At 34.5% G+C, this 27,054-nt stretch overlaps 8 protein-coding genes across 10 annotated transcripts; 2 read left to right on the top strand and 6 right to left on the bottom strand.

Moving 5' to 3' along the window:
* Positions 1–1,480: 1,480 nt before the first annotated feature.
* Positions 1,481–2,273, bottom strand: LOC140875521 (NDR1/HIN1-like protein 1). The gene has a single exon (XM_073279225.1). The coding sequence runs from the start codon at positions 2,244–2,246 to the stop codon at positions 1,605–1,607; it is 642 nt and encodes a 213-aa protein (XP_073135326.1). The 5' UTR covers positions 2,247–2,273; the 3' UTR covers positions 1,481–1,604.
* Positions 2,274–4,700: 2,427 nt separating this feature from the next.
* Positions 4,701–5,546, bottom strand: LOC140866965 (uncharacterized). The gene has a single exon (XM_073272036.1). The coding sequence runs from the start codon at positions 5,544–5,546 to the stop codon at positions 4,701–4,703; it is 846 nt and encodes a 281-aa protein (XP_073128137.1).
* A 1,142-nt stretch (positions 5,547–6,688) lies between these two features.
* On the bottom strand, positions 6,689–10,191 carry LOC140876779 (protein LEAD-SENSITIVE 1). The gene is made up of 3 exons (XM_073280514.1): positions 10,017–10,191; positions 9,826–9,899; positions 6,689–7,614 (listed from the first exon to the last, which is right to left on the bottom strand). The coding sequence occupies exons 1-3, from the start codon at positions 10,034–10,036 to the stop codon at positions 6,929–6,931; spliced, it is 780 nt and encodes a 259-aa protein (XP_073136615.1). The 5' UTR covers positions 10,037–10,191; the 3' UTR covers positions 6,689–6,928.
* A 3,119-nt stretch (positions 10,192–13,310) lies between these two features.
* On the top strand, positions 13,311–14,819 carry LOC140888862 (E3 ubiquitin-protein ligase PUB23-like). The gene has a single exon (XM_073296568.1). The coding sequence runs from the start codon at positions 13,407–13,409 to the stop codon at positions 14,619–14,621; it is 1,215 nt and encodes a 404-aa protein (XP_073152669.1). The 5' UTR covers positions 13,311–13,406; the 3' UTR covers positions 14,622–14,819.
* Positions 14,820–16,458: 1,639 nt separating this feature from the next.
* LOC140887905 (syntaxin-121) lies at positions 16,459–17,767 on the bottom strand. The gene has a single exon (XM_073295499.1). The coding sequence runs from the start codon at positions 17,624–17,626 to the stop codon at positions 16,622–16,624; it is 1,005 nt and encodes a 334-aa protein (XP_073151600.1). The 5' UTR covers positions 17,627–17,767; the 3' UTR covers positions 16,459–16,621.
* Positions 17,768–18,530: 763 nt separating this feature from the next.
* Positions 18,531–20,609, bottom strand: LOC140874203 (33 kDa ribonucleoprotein, chloroplastic-like). The gene is made up of 4 exons (XM_073277484.1): positions 20,028–20,609; positions 19,719–19,820; positions 19,147–19,455; positions 18,531–18,812 (listed from the first exon to the last, which is right to left on the bottom strand). Exons 1-4 carry the CDS (start codon positions 20,445–20,447, stop codon positions 18,750–18,752), a joined length of 894 nt encoding a protein of 297 aa, XP_073133585.1. The 5' UTR covers positions 20,448–20,609; the 3' UTR covers positions 18,531–18,749.
* Positions 20,610–20,882: 273 nt separating this feature from the next.
* On the bottom strand, positions 20,883–23,567 carry LOC140875424 (putative HVA22-like protein g). 3 transcript variants are annotated; one of them, XM_073279098.1, is made up of 8 exons: positions 23,455–23,567; positions 23,236–23,341; positions 23,101–23,147; positions 22,837–22,935; positions 22,207–22,263; positions 22,016–22,079; positions 21,637–21,852; positions 20,883–21,341 (listed from the first exon to the last, which is right to left on the bottom strand). In XM_073279098.1, exons 3-8 carry the CDS (start codon positions 23,130–23,132, stop codon positions 21,015–21,017), a joined length of 795 nt encoding a protein of 264 aa, XP_073135199.1. In that variant the 5' UTR covers positions 23,133–23,147; positions 23,236–23,341; positions 23,455–23,567; the 3' UTR covers positions 20,883–21,014. The 3 variants fall into 3 exon arrangements, with proteins under 3 accessions (XP_073135199.1, XP_073135201.1, XP_073135200.1); XM_073279100.1 differs by having other exon boundaries at positions 20,883–21,338; XM_073279099.1 differs by having other exon boundaries at positions 23,276–23,341.
* A 2,303-nt stretch (positions 23,568–25,870) lies between these two features.
* On the top strand, positions 25,871–26,392 carry LOC140866957 (transcription repressor OFP6-like). The gene has a single exon (XM_073272024.1). It carries the CDS (start codon positions 25,871–25,873, stop codon positions 26,390–26,392), a length of 522 nt encoding a protein of 173 aa, XP_073128125.1.
* The last annotated feature ends 662 nt before the right edge of the window (positions 26,393–27,054 follow it).

The raw sequence follows: 27,054 nt of genomic DNA, 5'->3' as shown, positions 1-27,054 counted from the left end.
TGTTTTAAGTTTTAATAATTCAATTTTAGTCTTTATTTTTTGATTTTTGACAATTTTAGTATTTTTATTCAAAAATGCTCAGTGACATTATACAAGTCAGCTCCACATCAACATTGCATTGATGTCACATCAGCGACACATCGAAAAAAGTACTTAAATTACCAAAAAAAAAAACAAAAATAATCGACTAAAACTAAAATCTTAAAATATTAATGACCGAAATCACAAAATAAAAACTATACATTATCAAAGAAATTTTCTCTTATTATTATTATTGTTGTCGTTGTTATTATTATTATTATTATTATTATTATTATTATTATTATATGTGTAACTAGTAAATATCTAATTTATACTTTTATCTTACCATACACTCAATCATCTAAAATTATATTCTTATATTAAATTTGACATGATGTTTTTTTTTGAACAAATTTGACATGATGTTATGCGGAAGAAAATGTTTGAAAAAAAATATATGAATCGTTTAGATATTTTATATCAATATATTTTCAAGTAGTATAATGGCGTGTAATGTGCCCGGTCTGAGTTTGTGGTTCGGAAAGAAAACTTACCAGATATTTTTCCACAAGGATTATCATTATAATTTTTTATTTTTACGAGTTGATAACTCGCATTGACTATTTTTTGGTGTGCATTGGGTAAACCTTTGTTAAATGCGTATCTACTCCACCAACTTAGACATCTCCTTTGGAACATTATTATTACTAGCAACCGAGCACACACGTTGTGTGCCAAACATAATATGTTTGCACTTTTTTTTTTTGAAATTTCAATTTAAGAAAAATAAATATGATATAAGCTTTAGTAAGATAATTCTTTATATAAATATGAGAAATTAAGCATCTCTACAAAATTAAATATGTTTAAGAGTTAATGTATGGAAGGATAGATTTGGAATTAAAAAAAAAAAAAAAAAGCTTCACAAAAAAAAAAAAAGTTACTATTCATCCCTCTTGTTTTATTAATAGTATAGATAGATTATTATTATTATAATGAATATTATTGTCAATAAACAGATTATTGATTATTTTGTTTTTTAATCGAGGAGAATTTGATAAATATCAAAGCGATAAAGCCCAAAGTTGAACCGGCCCAAGTTGGGAAATCATTAGCTTGTGAAAGATCAGGCCTTCTTGAAGCCCAATTTATTTCTATTATAACTTATAAGTGAAAACTGCTAGCTAGCTAGCCCAATATTTATACTCCATAGTCCACCGTATCATGTTTTTCATTTAAGTATTTATTAATTATATTTAAATACGTTCTCAATCTATCGTTCCAAGTTTTATGTCTAGGATTCAAATTAACTATTATATTCACTCACACGTGTGTATATATATACACAAACTTATGTTAACATACAAATGCGTATGTGCATGCACACGTGAGAACATATATTAGCTAGATATCGACGGACGTATATATATATTCTGCCCAAATTAAACAAAAAAACATGTAATTAATTAAAATTTATTAGGGAAAGATGTACAATTTCTCTAGTTTATTTTTAATGATAACACGTGCAATATTTATTAAACAAACCCGGATTCAACGTACAGTTGATGAAAATATATAATGGATCAAACATTAACACTACAAGTCTGCGAAAGCTGATACTTGATGGCATTCCCGATGACAATTCCGGTGTTCTTGCTATTTCCGATGGGAATATAGGCGGGGCAGCTGACGTGAAGATGGTAACGGCCGGAAACAAAGTTGCCCACCTTCCATTTCACGCGTCCGTTGAGCCTGATCACCATGGCTATGGCGCCGTTGGCCTGGTCCTGGCTGAGGGAGAGGCCGTTGTACGGCGCGACGGGGACGGTGGTGCCGTAGATGAAGGGAGACCAGACGTTGTCGTCCCGGTGGCCTTGGTAGACGGGGGGGATGACGGTGGGGTAAGTGATTTGCTGGTGGTGATAGGCGGCGTACACCTCCATGGTGTCGTAGTAGATGCCGATCTTGGAGTTTGGGTTGTGGGAGTTGACGGTGATCTGGAGGGTGGTGGAGATGACGTTGGGGGCGGTGACGTTGAGGTTGAAGATGGTGGCGTCTTGGAGTGTGAAGGTGGGCTTTTGGGGTTGGAGACTGGCCCAGACAAGGAGGATGGTGAGAAGGATGATGAAGGTGAAGATGAGGAGGCATGCGCAGAAGCGGCGGGTGATTTTACGTGGCCACAGGATGTGGTGGTGGTGGTGGTCGTGACTTGGTTTCTCCGACATGGTGGTGGCGGTGGCGGTGGCGATCGGATGTGGGAAGAAATGGTGGTTGGGTATGTGTTAATTATATAGGCTTCTCAAAATGAGCTTAGGCTGGCCATGGGTACTATAGACAAGATTCATTAGTGTTAAAACAAAGAAGATGAATGCATACCTATTTGTGCATCAAATTTGTATAAGTTATCGAACTAAAATTACAATTTTTTCTTGGTTAAAAATACTTTAGATAAGTTAGATACTACATATATGTATACTGCAGGGTTGATCTGATCTACATCTGAAGTAAACGTAATATTTTTGAAATGAAAAATAGTATTTTTTATGTATCGATATGAGTAAGAAATTTGTTTCACAAAATTGATATGTGAAACAGTCTCATAAGAGTTTATATATATATATATATATATATATATATATATATAAATTTTCAGCTGCCCAACAAAGAATGCCAACTTCGTGTCCGACCACTAAAACTCAGTGTCGTGTTTTAGCGGTGCGAAAAATCAAAAACAAAATAACTAAAACCTAGCATTGGATTTTAATGGTCGGGGACGAAATTAGCAGGAATTTGTTGGACAGCTTGAAACTATTTTTTTTTTTTTTGAAAAGTGGTCAGCTTAAAACTTATATATATATCAAATAAGAATAATGGGTGTGACCGAATTAATAAATAACGCAACTTCTCGAGATGAGCATCGACTCAACTAATATAATTCTTGGAGCTAGACTTGTATTTTTGTTATGTCCACATTTTTTTAAAAAATGGTGATATTACACAAAATATTGGGAATCATTATCGGCTCGAGCACCCACCCTAAACGAGAGAATAGAACAAAGGTGAGAGAGTGGAGAATCTCGACTTTATTATTATCGATGAATAAAAATTAGAGTTCTTGAATATACTTCGAGTTCGATAACTCCATAATCAGTAATAAGTTTTGGGCTTAATTGGGCCCACCAAAACCACCCACTTCGCGTTTGGGTATGGTATATACCAGAACCAAATAACTTTAAGGCCCGTCCCACCAAGAAAGGAATCGTTCAAATTAATCTAACCTACGTTTTTATCGATTTAATTCTATGCAATATAATCAGTGTTATGTTACATGATGTATCTCATTTTAAATATTGTTTTCACAGCATATTTTTTTTTAAATTTTAAATCACGTGGTTTTTTTTTTTTTTTTTTTTTTGCGATTACATGAGATCGAATCCAGGTCTATCACGTATTGAGAAGGTTCATATCACTGCACTACAAGTGAAATGAATATTATATCTTAAAGCTAATAAAGATTAGTATTTTTGTGCAGACGGATCTAAAAATTATTTTATTTGTACAATAATTATGGTTGTGATTTCTTTATAAAATATTTAAAATGATGATAAAACAAACTTTGAAGAAAAGAAATTACAAAATAAGGTTACGAAGATAAGGCATCAAAAAGAGGCCAAGAATATTCATTCAGAAAAAGGTGTGGGCGGCGGCGGCCCACAACAGATTCCAAAAGCCCAACCTTTTTGCTTCCACAATAAATTTTCGCTTATTCTAATTTCTTTTTTCATTTTTTTTTACCTTATAGTCCTATAAATCATCCTTGGACTTCGCAATCGAAACCTTTAAAAGATTATTATTAAAAATCGAATACAATGCCATTTGGAACAATATTTATGATTATATTGTCACGAGCAGTTATAAATAAAACGTTTTTTTTTGTACACATGTTGTGTGTGAGTTTAAAACATATGCTCAAATCAAATTTTTACAAAGGTGCATGTTTTTTTATTCTTTCAATTAATAGTTTTACTAAATATATAAAAAAATATTCGGTTGGTGTAAAAGGTGCATTTAAAGATTCTATTGCAACCTTTTCAACACCAAATTGCATAAAATGTCCTAGTGCATTTTAACTCGAATGCTACTGCCTCGAATGCTTGTTCATTGACTGAATTATACAAGATATAATGTGCTGGATATCGAACTCCAGACTCTATCTACTGGGATAAACAATTTCATGTTGTTAAAAGATATACCGACATTTCATTCACCATCCAGCTTAAAAGAAAAAAAAAAAACATAAAACAACATAACATATTCGTGCAAACATCTTACTGTAAAAACCAAAAAATAAAAAGTAGTGTTCATCGGTACTTTTTTTGTTTTGCACTGACATGTTCACGGAATATTTTGTATAAACTCATCGAATGTACTTTTTTTTGATATAGCATAAACTCATTGACATATGGACGCAACATAAAAAAAATCACAAAACTATTTAAAACAATGATAAAATATAATCTACTCTAAAGAAAAATCATCTCTCAATTAGAAGATAATCTGTATATATCCTTACGTGATTAAAAATTACTCATCATGCAAAAAGATTATCCATAATTGGAAACACTAATTTATACAAACTAACCAATGCAAAAAAGAAAAAAAAAAGAGTGAATGAAATGTCACTTGTCGTTCACTACACGTAACAAACAATCACTCCCCAAATCTCGAGCCAAAGTACCTTCACCACTGTCCGAAATCTCCACCTTCAAATTCTCACAGTACACCTTCAAAATTTCATGTTTGTAGACAATTTCAGACGATCTAAAATCCACGTGAAAAGCCAACCTCAAGCTGAAAGTCACGATCCCATTCCTCTGATCCCGCACAAGACTCGGCAGCACCAGCCTCTGCAAGTTGGATGAGCCACTAGTACCATTACTGATCTGCCCCGCCGGCACGCTGACGTTCATATGCACCGCCTCTCTCTTCTGAATCTCGAAAGGCTCCATGGAAGAGATACCCATCATGGCCTCTCTGTAGAAAACAGAGGATCTGATTTGGCTGAAATGGATTTCGAGGTCTTCGTTCAAGTTGCTGACGGTGACGTTGATATCCCATTTGCCGGTGAAGTTGGACTCTGTGGCGGTGAAGTTGGATAGATTGAGGGACGTGACTTGGAAGCCGGGGATGTAGGTTCCGAAGAGGAACCACATGACTAGACTCATGGTGCACATGATGGCTACGAGTACCACCATGAAGATGAGCATCATTCGGCCGAATGAGGTCGTTTTTCTGCCCTCGGGGATCATTGGGACATACGGGTTCTGATAGTAGTACGAGTTGTATGATTCCGAATGCGGGTTCGGATTCGGGGAGGCGTAAATCGGGTAGTTTCCTTGGTTATGGAATGGTGAAGGGGAGGAGGCGACGGGGGGGTGCATTTGAACAGGGTACTGTGCTTGATCGTATCTGCCCATGGAAGGGTATCCGATCACGGGTTTCTCTTTCGAGTCGGGCGGTCCCATTTTCTTCAACTTCCTCTACCTGTGCACGAGTCTCGGAAGGCAGAGGAATTTGTTGTGAAAAGAGGGGGTGGTTTCTCCTCTTGAAATGAGAGTGCAATTTTTGGAAGAGATGTAAATGTTTTCATGAAACGAGGCGTCCAACGTGATATTTGGTTTGAGGAATTGAATTTCAACCATGTTTTTTTAATTTCTCCTGGTTTTTGTATGTCAAAAGAGCTGGATGGGAGTGAAACAAGGAACCTATAACTCACTAGAGGAATAGGAATTGGACCAACTGATTTTCTCCATTTCTTGTTATATTCGAACCACATTTAAGACTATAAAATTGAGGCCACCAAGTTCTAAGTCCCTAGAATATTTATTGGTTTTCCCTTTATCATACTTTGAGGTTTGAGTTTTCAAATAATAACCAAGAAATCTTGCTTCCCCATGTTGGCAAAAAATAGAGCTTTAGCTCGAATTTCATCAAAATGAATTTTACTCCGTGACGTAGCCACTAGCGATTGTAGTTCCAAATGTAAAGTAAATTTATGCTCATTCTTAAAAAGTGATAGTATAGAGTTGTGTTTGCTATATTTGGAGGAAAGTGGAAGTGTGAAAATTTATACGGACAACTACAGTTGTCCAAGTTAGTAGAGCAGGTGAATTTTTGGCCAAAGGTCATAAGTTCGATTCTCAGTGTAGTTTACCTGACTAACATAGTTTACAGGCTATTGCGTTAGTCCAGGTATTTACCCAGAGCGCACCGAAAGGTAGCGACTGCAGGTTCCCACGTTCCAATATATATATATATATATATATATATATATATATATATATTATATCTTCAATAAATAAATCAATGCAATTTGGTGAAAAATATGAATATTTGCATTTAATGACCCTCAAAAGTCAGGAAGATTTTGTTTTGTAAACCTGGTTGACTGAGACCCTTTCCTTAATACAATGACCAATACACTGGAAAGTCAAATTTGCTGTAATAATATTTAGTTACTATAAATTATTTAAGTAGTAATAATAATAATAATAATAATAATAATAATAATAATAATAATAATAATAATAATGATGATGATATAGCGTAAAATTTAAAAGACTCTTTTGCATATTTAATTAATTTATTCAAATATTAAAAATTGGAGTAAACGAACACAGCCAAATAAGAGTTGTGGCACATTACAACAGAAAATTCCAAACAAAACGACTTGTGTCTCAACAAGCATGAATCAAACGTTTGAACACAATTCATTGTTATAAGTTAACGTCAAACACCACCTAGCAGCCTTCTGGGCCGAGAAATGATCACGACACATTCGTTTATTTTTAAATTTCCTCCACAGACCAAATATTTGGTGCTCAAAACGTACAGACAGAGACGCTAATTAATTCGCAGGCGGTGCAGAAATAGTCGGGAGACTTGGTTCGAGTACCTGAAGCACACCAGTTGCTAGCCTCCTAGTAAGATCTTCGGCGGAGACTTTCACAACATCCCTTCGCATGCCAATGTCCGCTGCGTAACGGCTAGCGCAATAAACCACAACAGCAGTTGCTGCCATCCCATAAATATTAGTCGTCACAAGACGCAGTGGCGTAGACAAGACAGCAGCGAGGGGGCCGCCTATGATAGACACGGCTTGTCCACTTTGGCCCATCGTGCTCTGATCCAGCACGAGCAATCCGGTCTTGCAGTAAATAGCAAAGTCTTCGCAGTTGTTCTTGAATACATTGTAGCACCCAAACCCATTATCAAGAAGGTACTTTGCTCGATGAACCACGGCGTCATCTTCATCAGAGATGGCGAGGGTGCAAGTTCCTCCACGTGCTTTTGCAATAAAGAGTGCAGGGTTGACAGAATACTCAAAGCGGTACAGAACACCACCAGCTAGGAAGCAGTTCAAGCATGAGGAGACCACCCCATGACCCTCTTCTACGTGGACACATGTGGGGCATGGCACATGAGACCGAGCTGGTCCAGAGCTTACTAAGATAATATCTAAGACTGTACCGGTTCCAACTTCTTGGCCACGTCTTGTGAAATGTACAACTTTATTGTCCCCCAGATAGATTCCTGTGGCATACATAAATATTAGCAGGCACGATAATCCTGAAAAATATTTCACTGGAAGAACACAGAAACAATTAAGCTTCAAAGTAATAATACACCACACATTTAGAAGAGAGAGAATGGTTGATTTAGCTTCAAGAAATAACCATGATGCCGCAATAGTAAGACTTCTACCCTCATTTTCAAATGAGTAAATCTCTTCGCTATTTACATTTATTTAACGCAACCCATCTGCTGGCACTATAAACACATCATAAAATTCTTAGATATCAAACTTATGAGCTATCAATTCTAAGTTCATTGCGTGGTGGTACTCAAAACAAAACTGGAAACATTCCAAAAGCATACAGTTTTTGTCCAAAAGCGAGGATTTATTTTATATCTTCCCTCTATAGCCTTTGCACATATATTACACCAGACGCGTAAGATACATGCAACACAGTCCAATTTTGCAAAAATAAAAACCGAACCCCAAATACTTGATGTGGATGAAGGAATGGAAATATTTTACCAGGCACTGATGGGTATTGGGTGATAAAAAACTTGTTTCCATCCATATAAGTTCGTGTGAAGACAAAGAGGGGTTGATATTCCGAAAGTTAACTAAAAACCAATTGATATGTACAGCAACAGTGAAAGTGTTTTCCAGTAAAAGAAAATGCTTAGCTGGGTCAAAGTTTAAACTTTGCTAAAAGAACACATATAGAGACCAGGGAAAAGACGATGAGTCTGTATAAACTATAAACTAAAGTAACCATGAGTTATGGAGATAAAACAAAATCAATAGTGGTCACATCAGCTTTAGTAGAACAAACATCAATTTGAACAAATTATGACGAAGTTTTTGCAAACAATAAAGGCGAAGGTATTATAATCGCTTTGAACTCATAAGTATTTCACTCGGTAAGAGCAAGCTTTTCCTTCAAAGCCAGTTTAAATGGTATCCACTTCACCAAAATCTAAACATGCTTTAATGTACTTCCCCCCGGCAAGCTTTAGGAAATAAATTAAACTAATGGGTATTTAGCTGTAAATTTATATAAATAAAATTATCTATAGATGAAATTCAGTTTTGCATGACAATTATGAAAAAAACGGTAGTTAGAAATTAAACTCAACAAACCTTAATCTATCGCACTGGTTAGGCTACTGCAACCACTGTGATCAATGTTAAGAGAGTTGTTGCTTATTCAACTTGCTGTCAATTATCCTATATGATCGTTGCTTGCAGCATCATCTACTTCATGAATCATGTCTCTCAAGCATTACTATTTCCAAGTGCAGGTTCAGTTATTAATGCCTTGTTCTTAAGAGTCCCACCCCAACGCACACACACAATATAAGAAATTGCCACACTTGGCCCGTACTTTAACCTTGCCTCATGCCACAATCCTGATGTATTTGTTAGGTTTGGTTGATGCTAATTTTCTATTATCTTATACCACACAAGTTCAGTTGGAATATATAAGCATTTGGATTAAAAAGTAATTAGCAATCCGAGATTGTTCAAGTGTTCTTTATCCCGTTGTTTCAAATAAAAAAAGCTATTTTGAACCCAAACAGAGTCTTAGATTGAGGCTGTTTCTCAAGGTTTCAGACTCTAATACGAGGCTTGGATGGAATTTGTGGTGAGAAGCATGAAGGAAAACAAATCAACAAAAGAAAAGGATCCCTAAAACATTGAGCTAAAAAAAATATGACTATTTTTTTGGTTAATTTGATTTCAGGGGAAAATGACTTGTACATGCGACAGAAACAGATTGGCTATTAGGATTTTTTTAAATTGCCAAAGTTTTAGGAAGGCCACCCAAATTTTGATGAAAATTGACTCTAAGGACCATTACAATTTGGAAAATTGTAAAGACCAAATATGTCTCGAGTGTCACGACCAGAGATTAAAATGCAATTCTCCACCAATTTAAGAAAAAAACTGTAACTTTCCCTAAGACTTGTATTTAAAGTTCAATTCCGCAAAATACACTTCTCCATCGAACAAATTGACACCAACACTTGCATATAAAACCTAACAAACAAAAATGTCTTCTTTTCCCCCAATAAAATATAAATCAAAAGGATAAGGTATCGGTCAGAGTCAGATGACAAAATAAAACAGAAAAATAACAACATTCATCGCGCACAACTTTTTCCATATTCCGAGTTAGAATAAGATCAAACCGAAGGAAAAAAAAGAGGAAGCAATCGTAACAAACTGACCATGGTGAGCATAAATATACGCTGTACGCCACGAATATATGTGATCGCCTGGCTTGAGGCTGCTCCTTTCAATCCTGCCAGTTTTCATTCAAACACACCCAATTAATTAAAAAAAACAAAACACATACATCTGATCGAATGTAAAACAAAAAAAACAAAAAAAAGAAGAAGAAGAAGAAGAAGAAATTTACCGGTTGGAAAGCAGCCCCATATTTGATCCTTGATTTTGTTGGGGGACGAAATGAAGGGTTCGCTTATTGAAGATGCGGGTGGAACCTTAATTTGCAAATTTGAATGCTTAGCAGGGAAGGAAAACTGATCGTGGAGGAGATGACAACTGCTTGTGTCCGCGTGTGATGTCTACGCGTCGGCAGCCCACCCAAATATAAATCTAATATCCAAATCTTATGAGGACTCTAATTTTATTTTATTATTTAATTTTTTTTTCATACTTTTTATTATTTAATTTAAAATTATGTCCAAAATCAAGAAGTCAAAGTAGGATCAGGGCCGAAAATATTTCCCCAAATCTCTATCCTTCCTAATCTAATTTCATTTCTATTTCGAAAAAACTTAATTTTTCCGTCACAAATTTTCGAGATTTTTCCATCCCAATTAATATCATGAGAGATCGATAGGGAATAAAACATTTTCGGACCAGATTTTTGATCCGTCTCGAAATAATATTATATAATATATTTTATTAATAGATTGAACTATAAATGTTTTTGGACTTCCGTTCATACAACAATTAATTGTGCACTTATTTTACATAATTGTTTATTGTTGGATAATCACTTGCGTATTCTTTAAAAAAAATTAATTCATATTTATAATTATTTAATTAAAAAAAATACATAAATAAATATGAAAAAAGCGATGCAATTTAACAATCCATTAATAAATTTTATCTAGTAATTTGTATCCAAATATTTTATTAATGGTTATCTAATGTTGATGTTTTTATCTTAAGAAAATATTGAACCATTATCCAAAATTAATGGTATTTTTTTTTAATTTTTTGTACGAAACCTTGAGCAAAAAAAATTATCGGAATATTCTCTCCTTATTCGATGAAATCTCAAATATTCGATCGAGTCCTGAAATATATCGGGCACAAGATCGGTTTCTCCCGATTCTTTTCGGGACGAAGATTGAATAGAATGGTTACGGACGGGATTGATAAGAACTTCTTGAAGAAGGAGTGATCTTATATCTTAAGATATAATTCTGTAACTATTTATAATTATCATCTTTTAATTTTATTTTTTAATTTATAAATATAAAAAATGTTCATTATTTTAAGATGTAATATAAGCTATTTAAGCACGTAAAAATAATAATAATAATAATAATAATAATACAAATATGAAATTAAATATCATTTGAAATAAAAAAAAGTCAGCCCGCACAACTGAGTAAATTACGCGTATGCTATTATTTATTATTATTATTATTATCATTATATTATCATTATAGTTATTATTGTTATTATTATCTATTCTATTATATAAAATATAAAATACTTTACTAACTATTTTTTAGAACACAAAAAATACATTATTTCATAATTACTGCATCCTATCCATTATCTATTCTATTATTATATAAAAGATGAGAATACTATACTAATTAGGGGTGAGCATTCTGTTAATTCGGTCAAAATCGAACCGATATTTTTAAGCTAACCGAATCGAATCGAATTTATGCTAAAAACGATTTAACCAAACCGAATTAAAATCGGTTAATTCTGCCGGTCACCAAATTAACCGATTTTTTTACAAAATAAATTAAAAAATACAAACTTTCATAAAATTAATGATTGAAATATGATATTTTTATCATAATAAAACACATTAAGCTTTTAAAAAATTAAAAATAACAAAAATTAAGTACAATATTAAATATAAACACACTAAAAATATTAAAAATTATATGTAAAGCCTAATAAAAAATTTTAAAATTTAATTATTTATAATTCGATTAACCAAATTAACCGAATTTTTTCTTACGAAAACCGAAACCGAACTGAATTAATCGATCTAACAGAAATTTCCTAATACTAAAACCAAATTTTCAAATTAACCGAACCGAATTTTCGAATTCAATCGATTTTGTCGTTTAATTCGGTTTAACCGAAATAATGTTCATCCCTAATACTAACTACCTTTGAAAACACCAAAATACTACATTATTCCATGGTTATCCTTTCTATTCACTATCTCACTAAACCTCTCATTAACTCCATGTTTTGCTTTTTTTTAAAAAAAAAAAAATATAAAAATAATTATATTTTACATACGCAAAAGTGTGTATATTTTTCACTAGTTATTATTAAATTTAAGCATGATAGAGCCAAAATTGTGGTGTCATGGTCTATTTTGTTTTTTACCCTTTCCCTTTTTTAATTTTTTTTTTCATTAATTCAAATTAAAATTTAATCCTTCATTAATTTTTACATTTTTGATATGATGTTTATATACGTATAATTCAAATTATAGTATGACCATTATTTTAATTTCTATAATTATGATATTAGTTTTTTTTTTATACTGTGAGTCCAATTATAATGATAAAAAATACATATAAACGTATCACGCATGCGTGATACATGAGTATCTTATCTTATATATATACAAATTAATTATGGGACTGAAATGTTCATAGAAATGGGTCATGCTGTCATGCAAAAACAATTTTTTAATAGGACCAATTAGTTGTCCACCGTGTGCTAGTAAATTGTATCGGTGGCGAATGATCTAGAGCTGAATAATTATGATAATAATGATTATAATTATAAGCTCACCGGTACGGTTGGTATTTACATTTTGCCAACTTACTTTCCTTCATAACCACACATGTTGGTTATAATTATATATATATAATCCTCTCAAAAAAAATTATATATATATAATTATATTACCGATTTTTTTTTTTTTTCGATTCTAATTTATAAGTTGTGTCGTCTATATCTCCTTTACCACTCAAAAATAAATCAACAACATTAGTTATTCATTGAATATAATGGAACTGCCTATACGATATAATATTTGAATTTGGTTCGTAATTTATGTGTTTCTAGTACATTTCGATTAATGCAATTCAATATTTAAATACAATAATGCTAATATTTTAGCAATATATAGCCACCATGTGTGTGGTTACGAAGAAAAGTCAAAGATAAGTTGGAAAAATGTAAATACTACCAGCCAGTGAACTTGGCCCGCGAATACGCATAGAGCCACACATAACTTAGACTTTGCATCTTTGAAAAGTCTTCGTCCAAATCCCAATTTTATGATGATTTTTAATTAAAAAAAAGTAAAAAAAACGTAACTCCTTTCCCTTTCCCAAATTATTTGACACACAATAAACACACGAAATTAGCCACATTTGCGTGTTTTTGACCCTTTGACTTTCTTGAATCTCTCCCCTTTATCTCGTCGCATATAAAACCAAATCCATGACACCACAATTCTTCCAACAAACAAAAACATTCATCGAGTTATTCTACAGTCTAATAATTATTAATCACACACACTTATTCATTTTCAATTCCAAGAAAATCAAGATTCGAATCAATGGCGGAAGTGGAGATTCCTCCATATTTCCTCTGCCCCATCACTCTAGACATCATGAAAGATCCGGTGACGGTCTCGACCGGGATAACATACGACAGAGACAGCATAGAAAACTGGTTGTTTTTTCTGAAGAAGAGTACATGTCCGGCCACAAAACAGCCTCTTTCCGACACGGACTTGACCCCAAACATCACTCTCCGGCGCCTCATCCAATCCTGGTGCGTGATCCACGCCTCGCAAGGCGTGGAAAGGCTGCCGACCCCGAAAGCTCCCACAAGCAGATCACAGCTTTTAAAGCTCCTAAACGACGCCAAGTCTCCAGAAAAGCAGATGAATTGCTTACAAAGACTTAAATCCATCTCTTATCAGAATCAGACCAATAAAAGATGCATGGAAAACGTGGGAACCCCTGAGTTCTTGGCTTTCTTGATCGTCCAGAAAACACTTGATCCGGAATATTCAGAATCGAAACAAGCCTGTGAGGTGGCTTTAAGCATTCTTTACAGCCTCCAGCTGTCAGAATCAGGCATTGAATCGATCAGCAATCAAGAATTCGTCGAAGCTTTGACCAAGATTATGCAATGGGGAAGCTACGAGTCTCGGGCTTATGCTGTCATGTTACTAGATTCAATTCTTGAAGTAGCTGATCCAGCTCAAATAGTCTCCACCACAAGTCCCCTGTTCTTTCTCCAATGCACACAAATCTTGAAAGATGAGATCTCACAAAAGGCTACAAAAGCCACCCTCAAAGTACTGATCAACGCCTGTCAATGGGGGAGGAACAGAATCAAAGCTGTGGAAGCTGGAGCTGTGAATCTATCGATCGAGCTTCTGCTCGATCAATCAGACAAAAGGGTCTGTGAAATGATCCTTGTTTTGTTGGATTTGCTGTGTCAGTGTGCGGAGGGGAGAGCCGAGCTACTAAATCACAGCGCTGGATTAGCCATTGTTTCGAAAAAAATCCTAAGGGTTTCTCAGGTGGCAAGCGAAAAGGCGGTAAAGATTTTGCATTCCATATCGAGATTTTCGGCGACTGCTGGAGTTGTGCAGGAGATGTTGCATATCGGGGTCGTGGCGAAGCTGTGCCTGGTTCTTCAGGTTGATTGTGGGATCAAGATCAAAGAGAGGATTCGAGAAATGCTTAAATTGCATTCCAGGGCGTGGAGGAATTCTTCTTGCATACCCGATAATTTGATTTGTTCATATCCATCTTGATTTGTTATTTTTTATCTGTACAGAAATTTATACACTTGATAATCAGTGACAAAGTATAGGAAGATTTTCTTGAAATTATTTTGTTTGTTACTATATTTTTTTAAATTCCCAAACTTACTCTAGAATTAATCAGGTTTGATCAAAGGAGGAGAACAAACAAGTTGTGTTAATGGAAAACAAAAAGGGAGTTAATTTTCATGTATTAGAGCTTAAAAAAAAGCATTGATTAAATTTTACTTGTAATTGCTAAAATAAATAACTTCAGCTTGCACTTGACAGTAAGGATTTGAAATGATTGAGAATTAATGCTTCATGCTTGCGACTTTGATCCATAAAATGATATATACCTTCACAAGTTTGTTTGGAAGTGCCTTTTTTTATTTTTTTATTTTTTGAAATATGGAAGTGCCTTTTATGCATACTAAAAGATGACATGTTGTGAAAGATTTAATTTCAACTCCTCAATTTTTTTGAACGTGAGGTTTCAACCATATTATGATGCTATAGCAATGAGAATTTATAAGTTATTTTCCTTATTTTCGAACAATAAATATTTGAAAACGTTGGTCAACTAACAACATGCTAGCAGTACTTGAAAACAATTAACGGGACCATAATTTTATTTCTCGTGGGGCCGTCGTCTTTTAATATACAATAAATTATTTTACAAACAGTTGGCTTTTTCTTTCTTTTTTATTTTTGTTACTTTTATAATAATAATAATAATAATAATAATAATAATAATAATAATAATAATAATAATAGTAAGAAAATCTCAGGCATTCTCAGCTCACTAGACGCTTACACAGTCAACAACTCAACACAATGCGTGCTCATTTTGATGTTATTAATTATTAATTAATTAACAAATAAACAGATGAGTCTTTTCGAAGGAGCGAGAATAGCAAGTTTTTATTGTAAATATTTTGAAGTTATAATTAATTACATTTTGTTGCATAGATATTTTAAAAATAGTTTTATTGGTTAAACTTAAAGTATATATTTGAACAAATTTTTTGTAAAATATTTTTATACAAGTATACTATTTTAAAGAATAATTCAGACATATTTTTAGAACTAAAGACAATTATAAAAATAACAAGCATATTACTTTTTTTTAAAATATTTTTATAGAATAATTATATAAAAATATATTATTCTTTGAAATATTTGATAAAAAACACTTTTATGAAACGACTTCATACGTAATTACCCTAGTAAATGAGAAAAATTAGCTTTTGTTGCTAATTAATAATTAGTAGTTAGTATCATCAAATGTTATTCCTAAGTTTTATTTTAAATAATAATAATAATCATATATATCATATAATAAAAAGATCGTCGTTTATAATATAACCATATTCGTTCTAAAAATCTAATTTATATGTGTTATGAAAAAAGACAAAAATAATCATAATGTCGTTTTATTATTTTCTATAAATATATTGTTTCGATGGCCATGTGGTGCATAATCAATTCTCCACCTGCTTTCCAGGCACACTTTGCCATAGTTTATTTATTTATTTAGGTTATTTATTTTTACGATAAGATAGGTGTTTGATTGAGCAATGAAATGATTCAATTAGTCTTGAAAATATAATTTTTTGTCGCAATCAATACTAATCATGTATTTTAAAAAGTTGATTAAATAGAAAAAAATTTAAAATAATGTTTAAGATTTCTTTTAGAAATTATCGTAATCAATATAGATTTTCTTTCACAAAAATTTGTAACAAAAATTTGTAAAATAAAAAATCAAAAGTATTTTTAAAAAAATGAGGGATGTTAAGAAAAGAAAAATAAGAGAGCACCAATTACTCGTTAAAAGAGTACTGTGTTAAGAAAAGAAAAGAGCCCAAAAATAATTCTCCCAACAAAATAATATAACAAGTATACAAATAAACACAACAATCGAAATGATAATAATATCTCCAAGAAAACGTAAAAAAAAAAAAACAAATATCAGGCATGTTTAAACTACAAATGAACTTCAATTTTCCTCACTTGGCCGGTGGCGTCTGGGCCGGAGGCGACTGAGCCTGTCCACCGCCGCCGCCACCACCACCACCACCACCTCCTCCACCGGAACTCTTCCATGGCTGAAGAGATAAAACGATAATCAAGATAACAATGAGCAAGATGATAATCCCAATACAAGCCCATTTCCTGGTATTCTTCTGATGTTTCCTGGCAACCTCAAGCTGATGAGTCCCACCTCTCACAAAAGAATTAGCTCTGTTCACCTGGCTTTCGATATCATCGAGCTGCTCCCCCTGGCTCTGCACAAGCACCGCCATATCCAAAAAAACCTGGTGCAATTCCCTCAGATTCCTCTCCATTTCCTTCACCGCATCATGCCTTTCTTGAATCTCCATTATCGTGTCCATAACTTGTCCCCTCCCCTGCTGCTGAATCGCCTTCTGAAGAAAAGTCTCGCTCTCCCCTGTTTCTATCAAATCATCCAGGATTTTCTCGTCGGGATTCTCTCCGGTGACGGTGTAATATCTCCGCTGCACGGTTTCGCGATACTCGGATCCCATCTTCTGCCTCAGATCGTTGAATCTAGCCATGGTTTCTTGAAGCTTTTTCCTCAGGCCATTGACGACCGATGTCCTTGTCCGATCGGAGGAGCTTCCGGGGCCGCATCCGGGGAGGCCCCGATTCGCGGCATTAGAGCGATCCAGCGCTTCTAATCGGACTTTGATGACTTTTGCTTTCTTGAGAGAGGCGGAGACGTCGGAATCCATACGGGATCGGAGATCTTTCACGGCTTTGGCGTTGTGGAGAGTCTTGCTCTGCTCGTGACAAGAGTGGAGCTGGGAGTAGAGGGATTCCAGTTCCCCGAGCTCCTCTTTAACGGCTTCCACATCGTCGAAAAAACGATCCAAGTTGACGCCGCCGGTGGAGCCGGAGTTTGTCATCTGGATGGAATGGGAATTCGGCGGCGGGGGGGATTGATCTTGTTCCCGGAAACGAGAGAAGGATCCTGAAAAAAGATCGTTCATTTTCTTCCAAATCGATCTTCTGTACAATTTATACTCAGTCGATTGACGTTTTTCGTGAAGATCGAATATAGCAAGTGGTGAATTGAATAAATGAAAGATGAAGAAGACGAGTTCTTTCTTTTATGCGATTGTGGTACAGGCGTACGAAGTTGGGGACCTTGTTGAATGGGTAAGACAAGACTGGTCAAATGGGTCATCTTCCGGGTTATTACACGAAGAAAAGTCAACCCACACTGAAGTTTTTTTTTGGATGGGGCTAATTCTATTTTCTCACGCCACTATCGTATTTTGTTAGCGTATGAAAATACTCTTTTTTTTGGAGCGTATGAAAATACTTACAAAAATATATTCCCAACCTTTTTAATTATAATATTATTGCATTTTTTTTTGTTTATCTAGAGGAATATCACGAATTAACTCACAACATCTTTCGTTAATATAACTCGAAAACTTTTATACGAGTGAATTTTTTTTTTAAAAAAAATGGTACAACACATTATTTATGTCGATCAACATTATATATTATTAAGGAATGAGGGGTTTTGAATTTTGATGGAATAATCCTTTTCATATTATTAGATAAAAAAATATAAAATATAAAGTGGAGCCCATAATTTAATAATTTATAACGGGAAAAACGCGTCTGGACTCTCGGGGAAGCTTTATGTAAGGCAGATATGAACAAAATTCAAAGGAAAGATAACACGCGGAGTTGCTAACATATATTTATGGTCTATCATTTGTATTTTCTACTATGCAATTATAAAAGTTAATCTTTTCATGCAATTTTTTTTTGAAATAATATAATCAAGTTCAAACTCAGTAAACTATGTAGTGCCCGTGGATGTTACATTGGATGTGTTATATCTAGTGGTGGATGCTTAAACATGCAGGAGATTTCATATGAATTCAAATGTTCCGAATATATAAATTTCTCTTCAATTACATCTATACTAGCAACTCCACTCCATCTCCGATATTACATCCCGTGTTGTATCATATATATCCAAAAATCTTAATAGGCAATGCAAAAAACAACAGGCTTGGTACAGTATGAATATATAAGGCCGACACCGTACCCCTGAGATTCATGGCATTGCCCGAAGCATTCTCTCAGATGTCTTTAAACTGCTGATGAAGTTCTCTGCTCCGCGACTTGTAAATTCAATGACCGGCCTTCCACCTCCTAGTCGCATAGCCACAAGTAAATGAGGATATTAAAAGAAGCATACCAATAAAAAACAGGATCAGTTCATGCTACCCTCAGGGTAGCTATCCTGACTTGATCTGGACGGACCAGATCAAGCAACATATCAAATGATTTGACCTACTGATGTGATCTGGTCCGTCCAGATCACTCTGAGGACACTACCCTCAAGGTAGGATCGACCAAACCTAAAAAACACGACTTTACAAGAAAACTTAAGAATGAATAAGATGACGATCCCAACAGCCACCATACATAGATCTGGTTGGCCAAAAAGTACTAGTTAAGTGATGGCATTCAAGTGTTGATTTACCACTCCGTTCATTGCTTCAAGCGCAGATTCTGCTTCTTCTGCAGACAAAAAGGTCACGAATCCAAAGCCTCTGGATCTTCCAGTATCTTTATCGAAGATAACTTTGGCACTTGTGAATCCAGACTGTTGTGCAAAGGTTTCTCTAAGGGCTTGAGACGTTAGGCTCCAACTGAGGTTGCCTGCGTATATTTTGTGAGGGCTGTCTACAAAGCCCTTGTTGCTGATTCTCGCCTTTGGACTCGTCGATTCCCTTTCACCGCCTTTCGGCACCTCGGGGAAGTTTACCTTTGCATTACGACCCCCAATTTCCTATTGCATGATTTAAATCACTGAGACTATGAAAAGCCAACATATGTATGTATGCACACAATCAGAGACCCGCCTTACTGGAATTGCAACTCCCAAACAATTATTAGACGTTTAGTGTCACTCATTAAATTTTTCACATATAAACAACTCCACTGACATCAGAGTAAACAAATTCAAGATCACAATCAGATTATAAGAACAAAACAAATATCATAACTAGAACAGAGTGTGCATATATGTGATATGAAAGAACAATAACTTACAGCTCCATCAAAGAGGCGAATAGCTTCTTCGGCTTCTTCAACACTGCCCATATTGACAAATGCAAACCCCCGACTCCTTCCGGGAGCTTTACCGTAGATAACCTTTAAAACAAAAGCTATACACAATGACCCAAATTCCTACCTTGTTTTTCTTGAATGGGTTCCAAAGCAACCACTTTCTTGCATAAATACTTAAAAAAATTTGCATACATTTTGGTTCTTGGTAACATACATGTTGCGAAATCAAAAGAGACACAAAAAATGTTGAAACTTATCCAGTTAAAAAAGGCCAAAGATAAGCACACATACCTCCACAGATGCAACACGGCCCGCTTCAGCAAAGATCTCAGACAATTCACCAGATGTCACTGTAAATGGCAAATTGCCCACGTAGAGTCTTCCAGCTCCCACAGATTCCAACGCTTCATTCCCCTCCATCGCCTCCTCAACTTGTTCTCCATGAAGCGATGTTTCTTGAAGATTCCTTTCTGGGTTTCCTTCCTGACTTATTTCAACACCATCAAATGCAGCACAGATTGTCCAAGACCGGGATAGAGAAGAAAAAGGCGACAAATTTAGCCAATTCTTGTGTCTAAGAGGAGTCTTCAAGGTGGCAGGTGATATAAATGGGAAGAAACGAAGTGAAACATGGTCGATGTAAGTTGGAGATAATGAACAAGAAGCAGCGGCCATGGCTGTTGCCGCCATTGAAAGGGAACAAGATGGCATATCTCCTTCCAGTAGGTTGTTTTGATTTGATGAATTCGAGCATGCGGCTGTATGGGTTTAGGAGCTCCGGAGATTGATAGTGGCAGATGCGGGAAGATAAGGGGCTGGGGGCGGGCCAACTTTGAACCGAGTTTAAGACACTGTTCACACGTTAAGTTATAATTTTTTTTTTTCCATAAATCTATCCAGAAAATATATATTCGTAATAACTCGTTTTTAGAATTTGCGAATACTGTTATATATAATAACTTGTTTGATTCATCGACTCAAGTTCTTTTCAATAATTATGTTTATTTTAAAATTTTAACACAATTCAATATTTATAGAATCACATTCGTCTCAAATCCTTATATTCGAAGTAGCTTAGAGTCTAAACCACATAACAAAGTTGGAACCTTATTTCTTTGTAAAGAAAGTGATGTATAATAACAGAATTTGAATGTTTGCAAACACAAGTGACCTATTCCAAACCAATTTCCATAAAAAGAGGGGGGGGAATGAATGGATTAAAACTTTGTAGAGCCATATGTCACATTACATTTCTACAGCACTTCCTATGATTTTTTACTAATTGGTGCCACCTTTGGAGCGCCTAAGTTTCAGCCTAGCAGAATGTAAATTTAGTTCCACACTGCATTTTCCTTCCGATCCTTCGCCAATATCTAAATCAGGAACGATGACATCCTCGGGCCGGATATAATTAGTTTGATCTTGGAGCTGAACCTGAATGGACTCGGACTTGGGGGCTTGGGCACGATTCGAGGTGGAGGTTTTCCATGTGGGAACAATAGGTCGTTTCTTTTCTTGCTTGTTTTTTTGGTGAATTCCGGAAGGTGTGGTAGGTGGAGTAGGCGGAGGAGCACCGCCGCCGGGCCTCTGGCTATCCACATTCTGCTGGAAAGATTAAAGGAACACACCTTTACTTTATGATTCTCAAAAACCTCACTCCAAATGAAAATGGTCGACACTTTTATTCTATAGCATGGCTCTCACCCAAAAGCTACCTCTTTTGTGGTCGGACAATATGATGCATGTCTCGCATGCTCGTCGAATGTGTAGGTGCAAGCACAGAAAAACAATGAATGAGTGGATACATTCTGTTACACAGCAATTACTTTTTCCAGATCCAACATACGTTAATACATCGCTGAAGTAAACAGTGGCGAAGTTTATAGACAAAATTCTATACCTGAGAGGTGGTAGGCTGTGTAATCCTTGTAGACTGGGAGGCCACTAATTGAAGCAGTTGGAGAATCTTGATTGAACCCAGTTCTGTGCAGTTCTGCCAATAATAAGCTGCTAAATCCCAAGCCCTATTCCTAAATTCTACTAAACTTCTATCAATATCCGTCTCATGTTTCGACACATACGGCCGCAACAAGGCCTCGTACACATACCCTGTTCCCTGCATCAAAACAAGTTAAACTAATACTCATTTGACTATCATGTATTTGCATAAGAGAAGTAGAAACTAAGTTCAACAACGATTATATCTCATTTCCCTCTTCCTCGAATCTTAAACTACCTTTTGTTTTACTGAAACATCCATAAACATGGGTAGAGATTACCTTTGTTTTCGGATACCATAAGTAGATGAAGAGTGCCAACTTCATCTCACCATACATAGGCAACCTATGCAAGATTTCAAGTTCATTCACAAGATCAAAATTTAATGGCAAAAAGAAAAAAATTAGTGACAGAGACAGAAGACTTGGACCAAAATAAATCATCTAATAACTCTATCTTCTCCATCACGTACCATGAAACAAATACATCGCCAATTTTCTCAAGAATTGTCAGCACTGCAACAATAATCCTGCAAAAATCATCATTCTCCAGATTTAACTTATGATCTGATGCAAGAAAATCTCACTGTTCATTAAAATTATGGGAAATGGGACAAAAATTTAGATGAAATTCCAGAAATTTAGCAAAATAAAACCACGAAATCAACTGGATAATTGTAAGTGTGATATTGAAATGGGTTTTATAAACATTTAGCCTAAGTCATTTAACATTTCAAATCTTTTTGCAAAAGCCTATTTCTTCCCAACTAATCCATAAACATGAAAGAGTAACAGTACTCAAGACAAAAATAAAAACTTGTTCGATCTATATATTGAGTCAAGCACCCTCCCTAACCTTCACCTAATAAACTTTGTTTTAAAAAAATATTTTCACCAAATTAAAAAACATGATCAAAGACTGTTTCTATTTCTTGCACAGGAACATATATAATTAAATAAAACAATCATTTTCATGTAACCACTCGTTGAAGTGGATAAAGCAGTAGATCAACTAATAAACTTATCTGAACCTTTTTTTTTTTCATTTCAAAGAATAAGTCTTCACATTACTTAGATTATAAAAAATAAAAAAAAATTCTCACCAATATTGGCACCAAAATCTGAGTTCTTGAATCTCAACTCTGTTTTTCTCCACAGTTTTGAAACACTGGAATGCAGGGTAAGCATATCCAAGAACCAATCTATTCCATTCAGAAACAAACTTTGGTTAATAATAATAATTCATCATCATCTTCATCTTCTTCTTATTCCTTATAAATAAAAAAAAAATCAATTTTTACGAATATATAACTCGGCCTGATGAAATTCCTTTAAAAAAAATGTAAAGATTCACTGTTATGACGTACACTAAACATCTGGTGACGAATTCCCCGATCATCTTCAATACCCAAGCCTGTCAATACAAAGAGTTATTTTACAAATAATCGAATGAATAATTCATCACACAGAGAGTAGAAAAGATCATCACTTTCAAGTTTCACCTGCTAAAAAAAGGCAGATTCGAGGGGAAAATAAACGTACGAGATGGATTGTTCCTCCCTCAGAGACAAGAAATCAAATGGTTGGGAGGGCAGCCATTTGAAGAAACTGCATACAAAACAAACAGAAAATGCAATCAAATTTCTCCTGATCAGGACATCATCATCATATTTAATTATTTATGTAAGAATCTTTCATAGAAAAATTCAAAGTAAGGTAACCTTGCTTGAGAGGAAGGATCTTAAAATTCTGGGCCCCTTTGGGAAATGCAAATCAAAGTCCTGATTTTTAGAAAAAATTTAAGAAGTTGGTTATATATATGGGATGATTTTACGAACGTGCGTGGCTGTAAACATACGTGCATGTATATATACACACATATGTGCGTGATTTGGGATTGGATATAAAAGATCGAAACTTGGAATAGAAGAATTGTAAATGATTAATTATTAATTAAATTTGAAAAATCTGAAAAATTACATCAATAAATAAATAAATTAAATAAACAATAAATATAAAGATAAATAAATAATAATAAATAAAATAAAATAAAAATGGGAATATTGAGAGGAAATGAAGGGATACCTTGCGAGTGACGGCTCCCCATTAAATTACACGTCGTTCCAGGTTATGGGATTTCTTCAATACTCGCGGGTTTACCGTTTTGGCAGTTATTATATTATTATTATTGTTTCTTTCTGGTCAAATTGGGTTTTCTTTAAAACGGGCTGGGCCGTTCTGTTTAACCCAATAGAAATAGGAAGGAAAAATTGGCCCAGGAGCCCAAATTTATTAGACTGGTTGGAAGCTATTTTTCAATCTAGCTACTTTAGTTTTTGAGCCGTCGTGGCATCACAACGTGAAGTCATTTATAATCTTCTCCTCAAATATTTGTTCAAATCCAAATATTTATATGAAAACGCAACGTGCTTGGATTAATGATGGATTTGAGAGAATGTATTTCAAATCCATTGATTTTAATTTCCTTGTCTTGCTTGGATGAAAAAGTGTGCATTGATCAATTCATTAGTGATAATAGGTAGATTTCAAATACACTCAAGATATGCGTCTTTTGAAATCCTTATTTAAATCAAATTCATCAACACATCTTAGAATGTCTAGCATGAAAGAAAAAAAAATACATTTTTAGGTTTGTTAGGGGACCTCGTATGTGAGGTATATAAACTAAAAGTTCACTGTTCTGTCAATTTTGCAAAAATGGCCGAAGCAGCGTATTTAAGTTTAATTTTGTTTCACTTCTCCTTGCTCTAATGCGGTACCTCATTTGATATGCATGGTATATATATATATATATATATATATATATATATATATATATATATATATATATATATATATATATATATATATATATAATTCGGGACAACTAGCAAAATAACCTTGATTAAATTTTTTTCTTTTTTTAAAAAAAATGAACATCTCATGTGCATTTGAATACACGATCACTAACATGGTATCAAATTAGTATACATCTATAATTCCTGTCTTCTTGTATCACTCAAATATTATACACTCATTTAAGACAATGGTCATGGAATTCTTATTCAGGTGATTCATCCGGAATATCTTACTATATCCGCAGGATCAATTGTTTATGACTTTATTTTTGTTTTTTGGTTGAGATATCAATTGTTTAAAATGCCCGTGAATTTTGGCATATATATATTTCGTTGGCCCATAAATTTTTGATATGGTAGAAATATATTAGGAAATCATGATACAATTAATATAAATATGATACATTGTGTTTAATTTTGTTAGTTTGTATTTTTGGTTGGTTTATTAGTTCATAATTATCACTCGGTTACCTTAAACAAACATGAGTGTAATGGCCCTCAAGATGAGTGTCCAAGTTCGTGAAGTAGGTGAACTCGGTCAGGAGTTTAATTTTTTCTTACCAACACATTCTTGGATTAGCCTATCACACACAAGACTTGCCTAGTGTAGTTTATCTGGTTAGCATTGTTTGCAAGCTATTGCGTTAGTCCAATTACTTACCTAGTGCGCATCGAAAAATAGCGGATGAGGATATAAAAAAAAACATGAGTGTACTGATGAGTTATAACTCAATTCGACTATCTTCAAGGTCCAAACTCAATGACTCAACCCAATTGAGTGCAATATTATTTAATTATTTGTTGAGATACTTTATCAAGACCAAAAATTTCAAAAGGCCCCAAGAGGCTAAAACCCGAAAAATTCTTTGAATAAATTATAAATAACTCAAGTCATCACATTTTTAAGATATACTCTCTATAGTCACATGTTATGTAGAACTTTTATCGAGAAATATTAACTTGATCATCGAAATACGTTTGTCGGGAAATAACAATCCACAAAATTCATTTTTTGAACTTATTCTAATATTAATCCAACCATTTGGATGTCCACGGATTACCCGAATTTTCTACGACACGACAATATCAATTTTTCTTTACATCAAATTTATGTCAAATATAATAAAATAAAATAAAATCTGTGGACAAGTTTGAAGCAGGCCACTAGTGAAAGGGTCCCTCAAATCAGAAGATCACAGCGCATAGAATTTATATATGAAAACCATCTTCAGTTCCCCCCCCCGATTCTCACACAGAAAACAATATTCTCCATTAGAAAATGTCAAGAACCAAGAAACATCATCTTTTGGATAAATTCGGCATCGATTTTGGCTGCAGATCAAGCAGCTGCACAAGGCCGAGCCTATCGGCCGTATTCTGCCCAAGCACCCTGAAATCACCCTCCTTTCCCTCCACCTCGTCATCCGCCGCCGACACGCCGCCGCCAGCATGCTTCTCCTACGACACCGACTCGGAAATCATGCGCCTGAGGAGCGTCAACTGTTTCGGGAGTTCCGACGACGAGACGGTGGCGTTGGAGAAAGATTCCGACGACCCGTATCTTGATTTCCGGCAGTCCATGCTGAGGATGATTCTGGAGAAACAGATTTACTCGAAAGATGATCTGAAAGAACTTCTGAATTGTTTCTTGCATCTGAATTCGCCTTACCACCACGGAACCATCGTTAGGGTTTTTACAGAGATATGGAACGATGTTTACTCTGTTAAGCCGATGATGGCGGCAGCAGCATCGCCGGCTTCTCCCGGCTTGCATGAGATGTGGGTGTCACGTGACTTCTAGGCATGCACGTGCGATGCCATTGATCTCCATAGTTAATATATAGTTGGGAGAGAATATTGTTGTAGTACTGTGTATTTGGTGTGAAATAATATATAGCCATGCATGCATATATATGCATGAACCCTAAGATCTACCAATTGTTGGTATGTTGATAGAAAATCTATGTTTATCTTTATAAATTAATATTAAATTTTCATGTTTATATTTCTAAAGTAATTAGTTATATTTAATTTTTTTTTAATTAGATTCAATATATATCTTGTAGATCATATGGAAGCATTTAAAGTTTGATAATGTGATATATATATTAGTATCATTTGAATAAAGGGGTGTTACTCACACGTCAGTACGTCACAAATAAATTGAAGTTGCAATTTTCAATAAAATATATTAATTCCTCTATGTAATACATATCAAATCATATACAACGACTTTCCCAAACTCACAATTTCTCAATAATTAGGAAATTTCCATATGTATTCCCAACTGCTTAATTATTGATTAATGCTCAATCAGGGAATTTTTTATATTTATTTATTTATTTATTTTTGGCATCACAAAATTTAGATATGGTACGTACTTAGACAAATTCATTGTTTTAGTATGTTTAGGCATGTTGACTTACATAACAAGCGCTTCTTGAGCCCCATATATATATACCA

Source organism: Henckelia pumila, chromosome 1 (genome assembly GCF_033568475.1).
Source record: "Henckelia pumila isolate YLH828 chromosome 1, ASM3356847v2, whole genome shotgun sequence".
NCBI classification, from domain to species: Eukaryota; Viridiplantae; Streptophyta; class Magnoliopsida; order Lamiales; family Gesneriaceae; genus Henckelia; species Henckelia pumila.
This window is presented reverse-complemented; position numbering and strand designations above follow the sequence as displayed.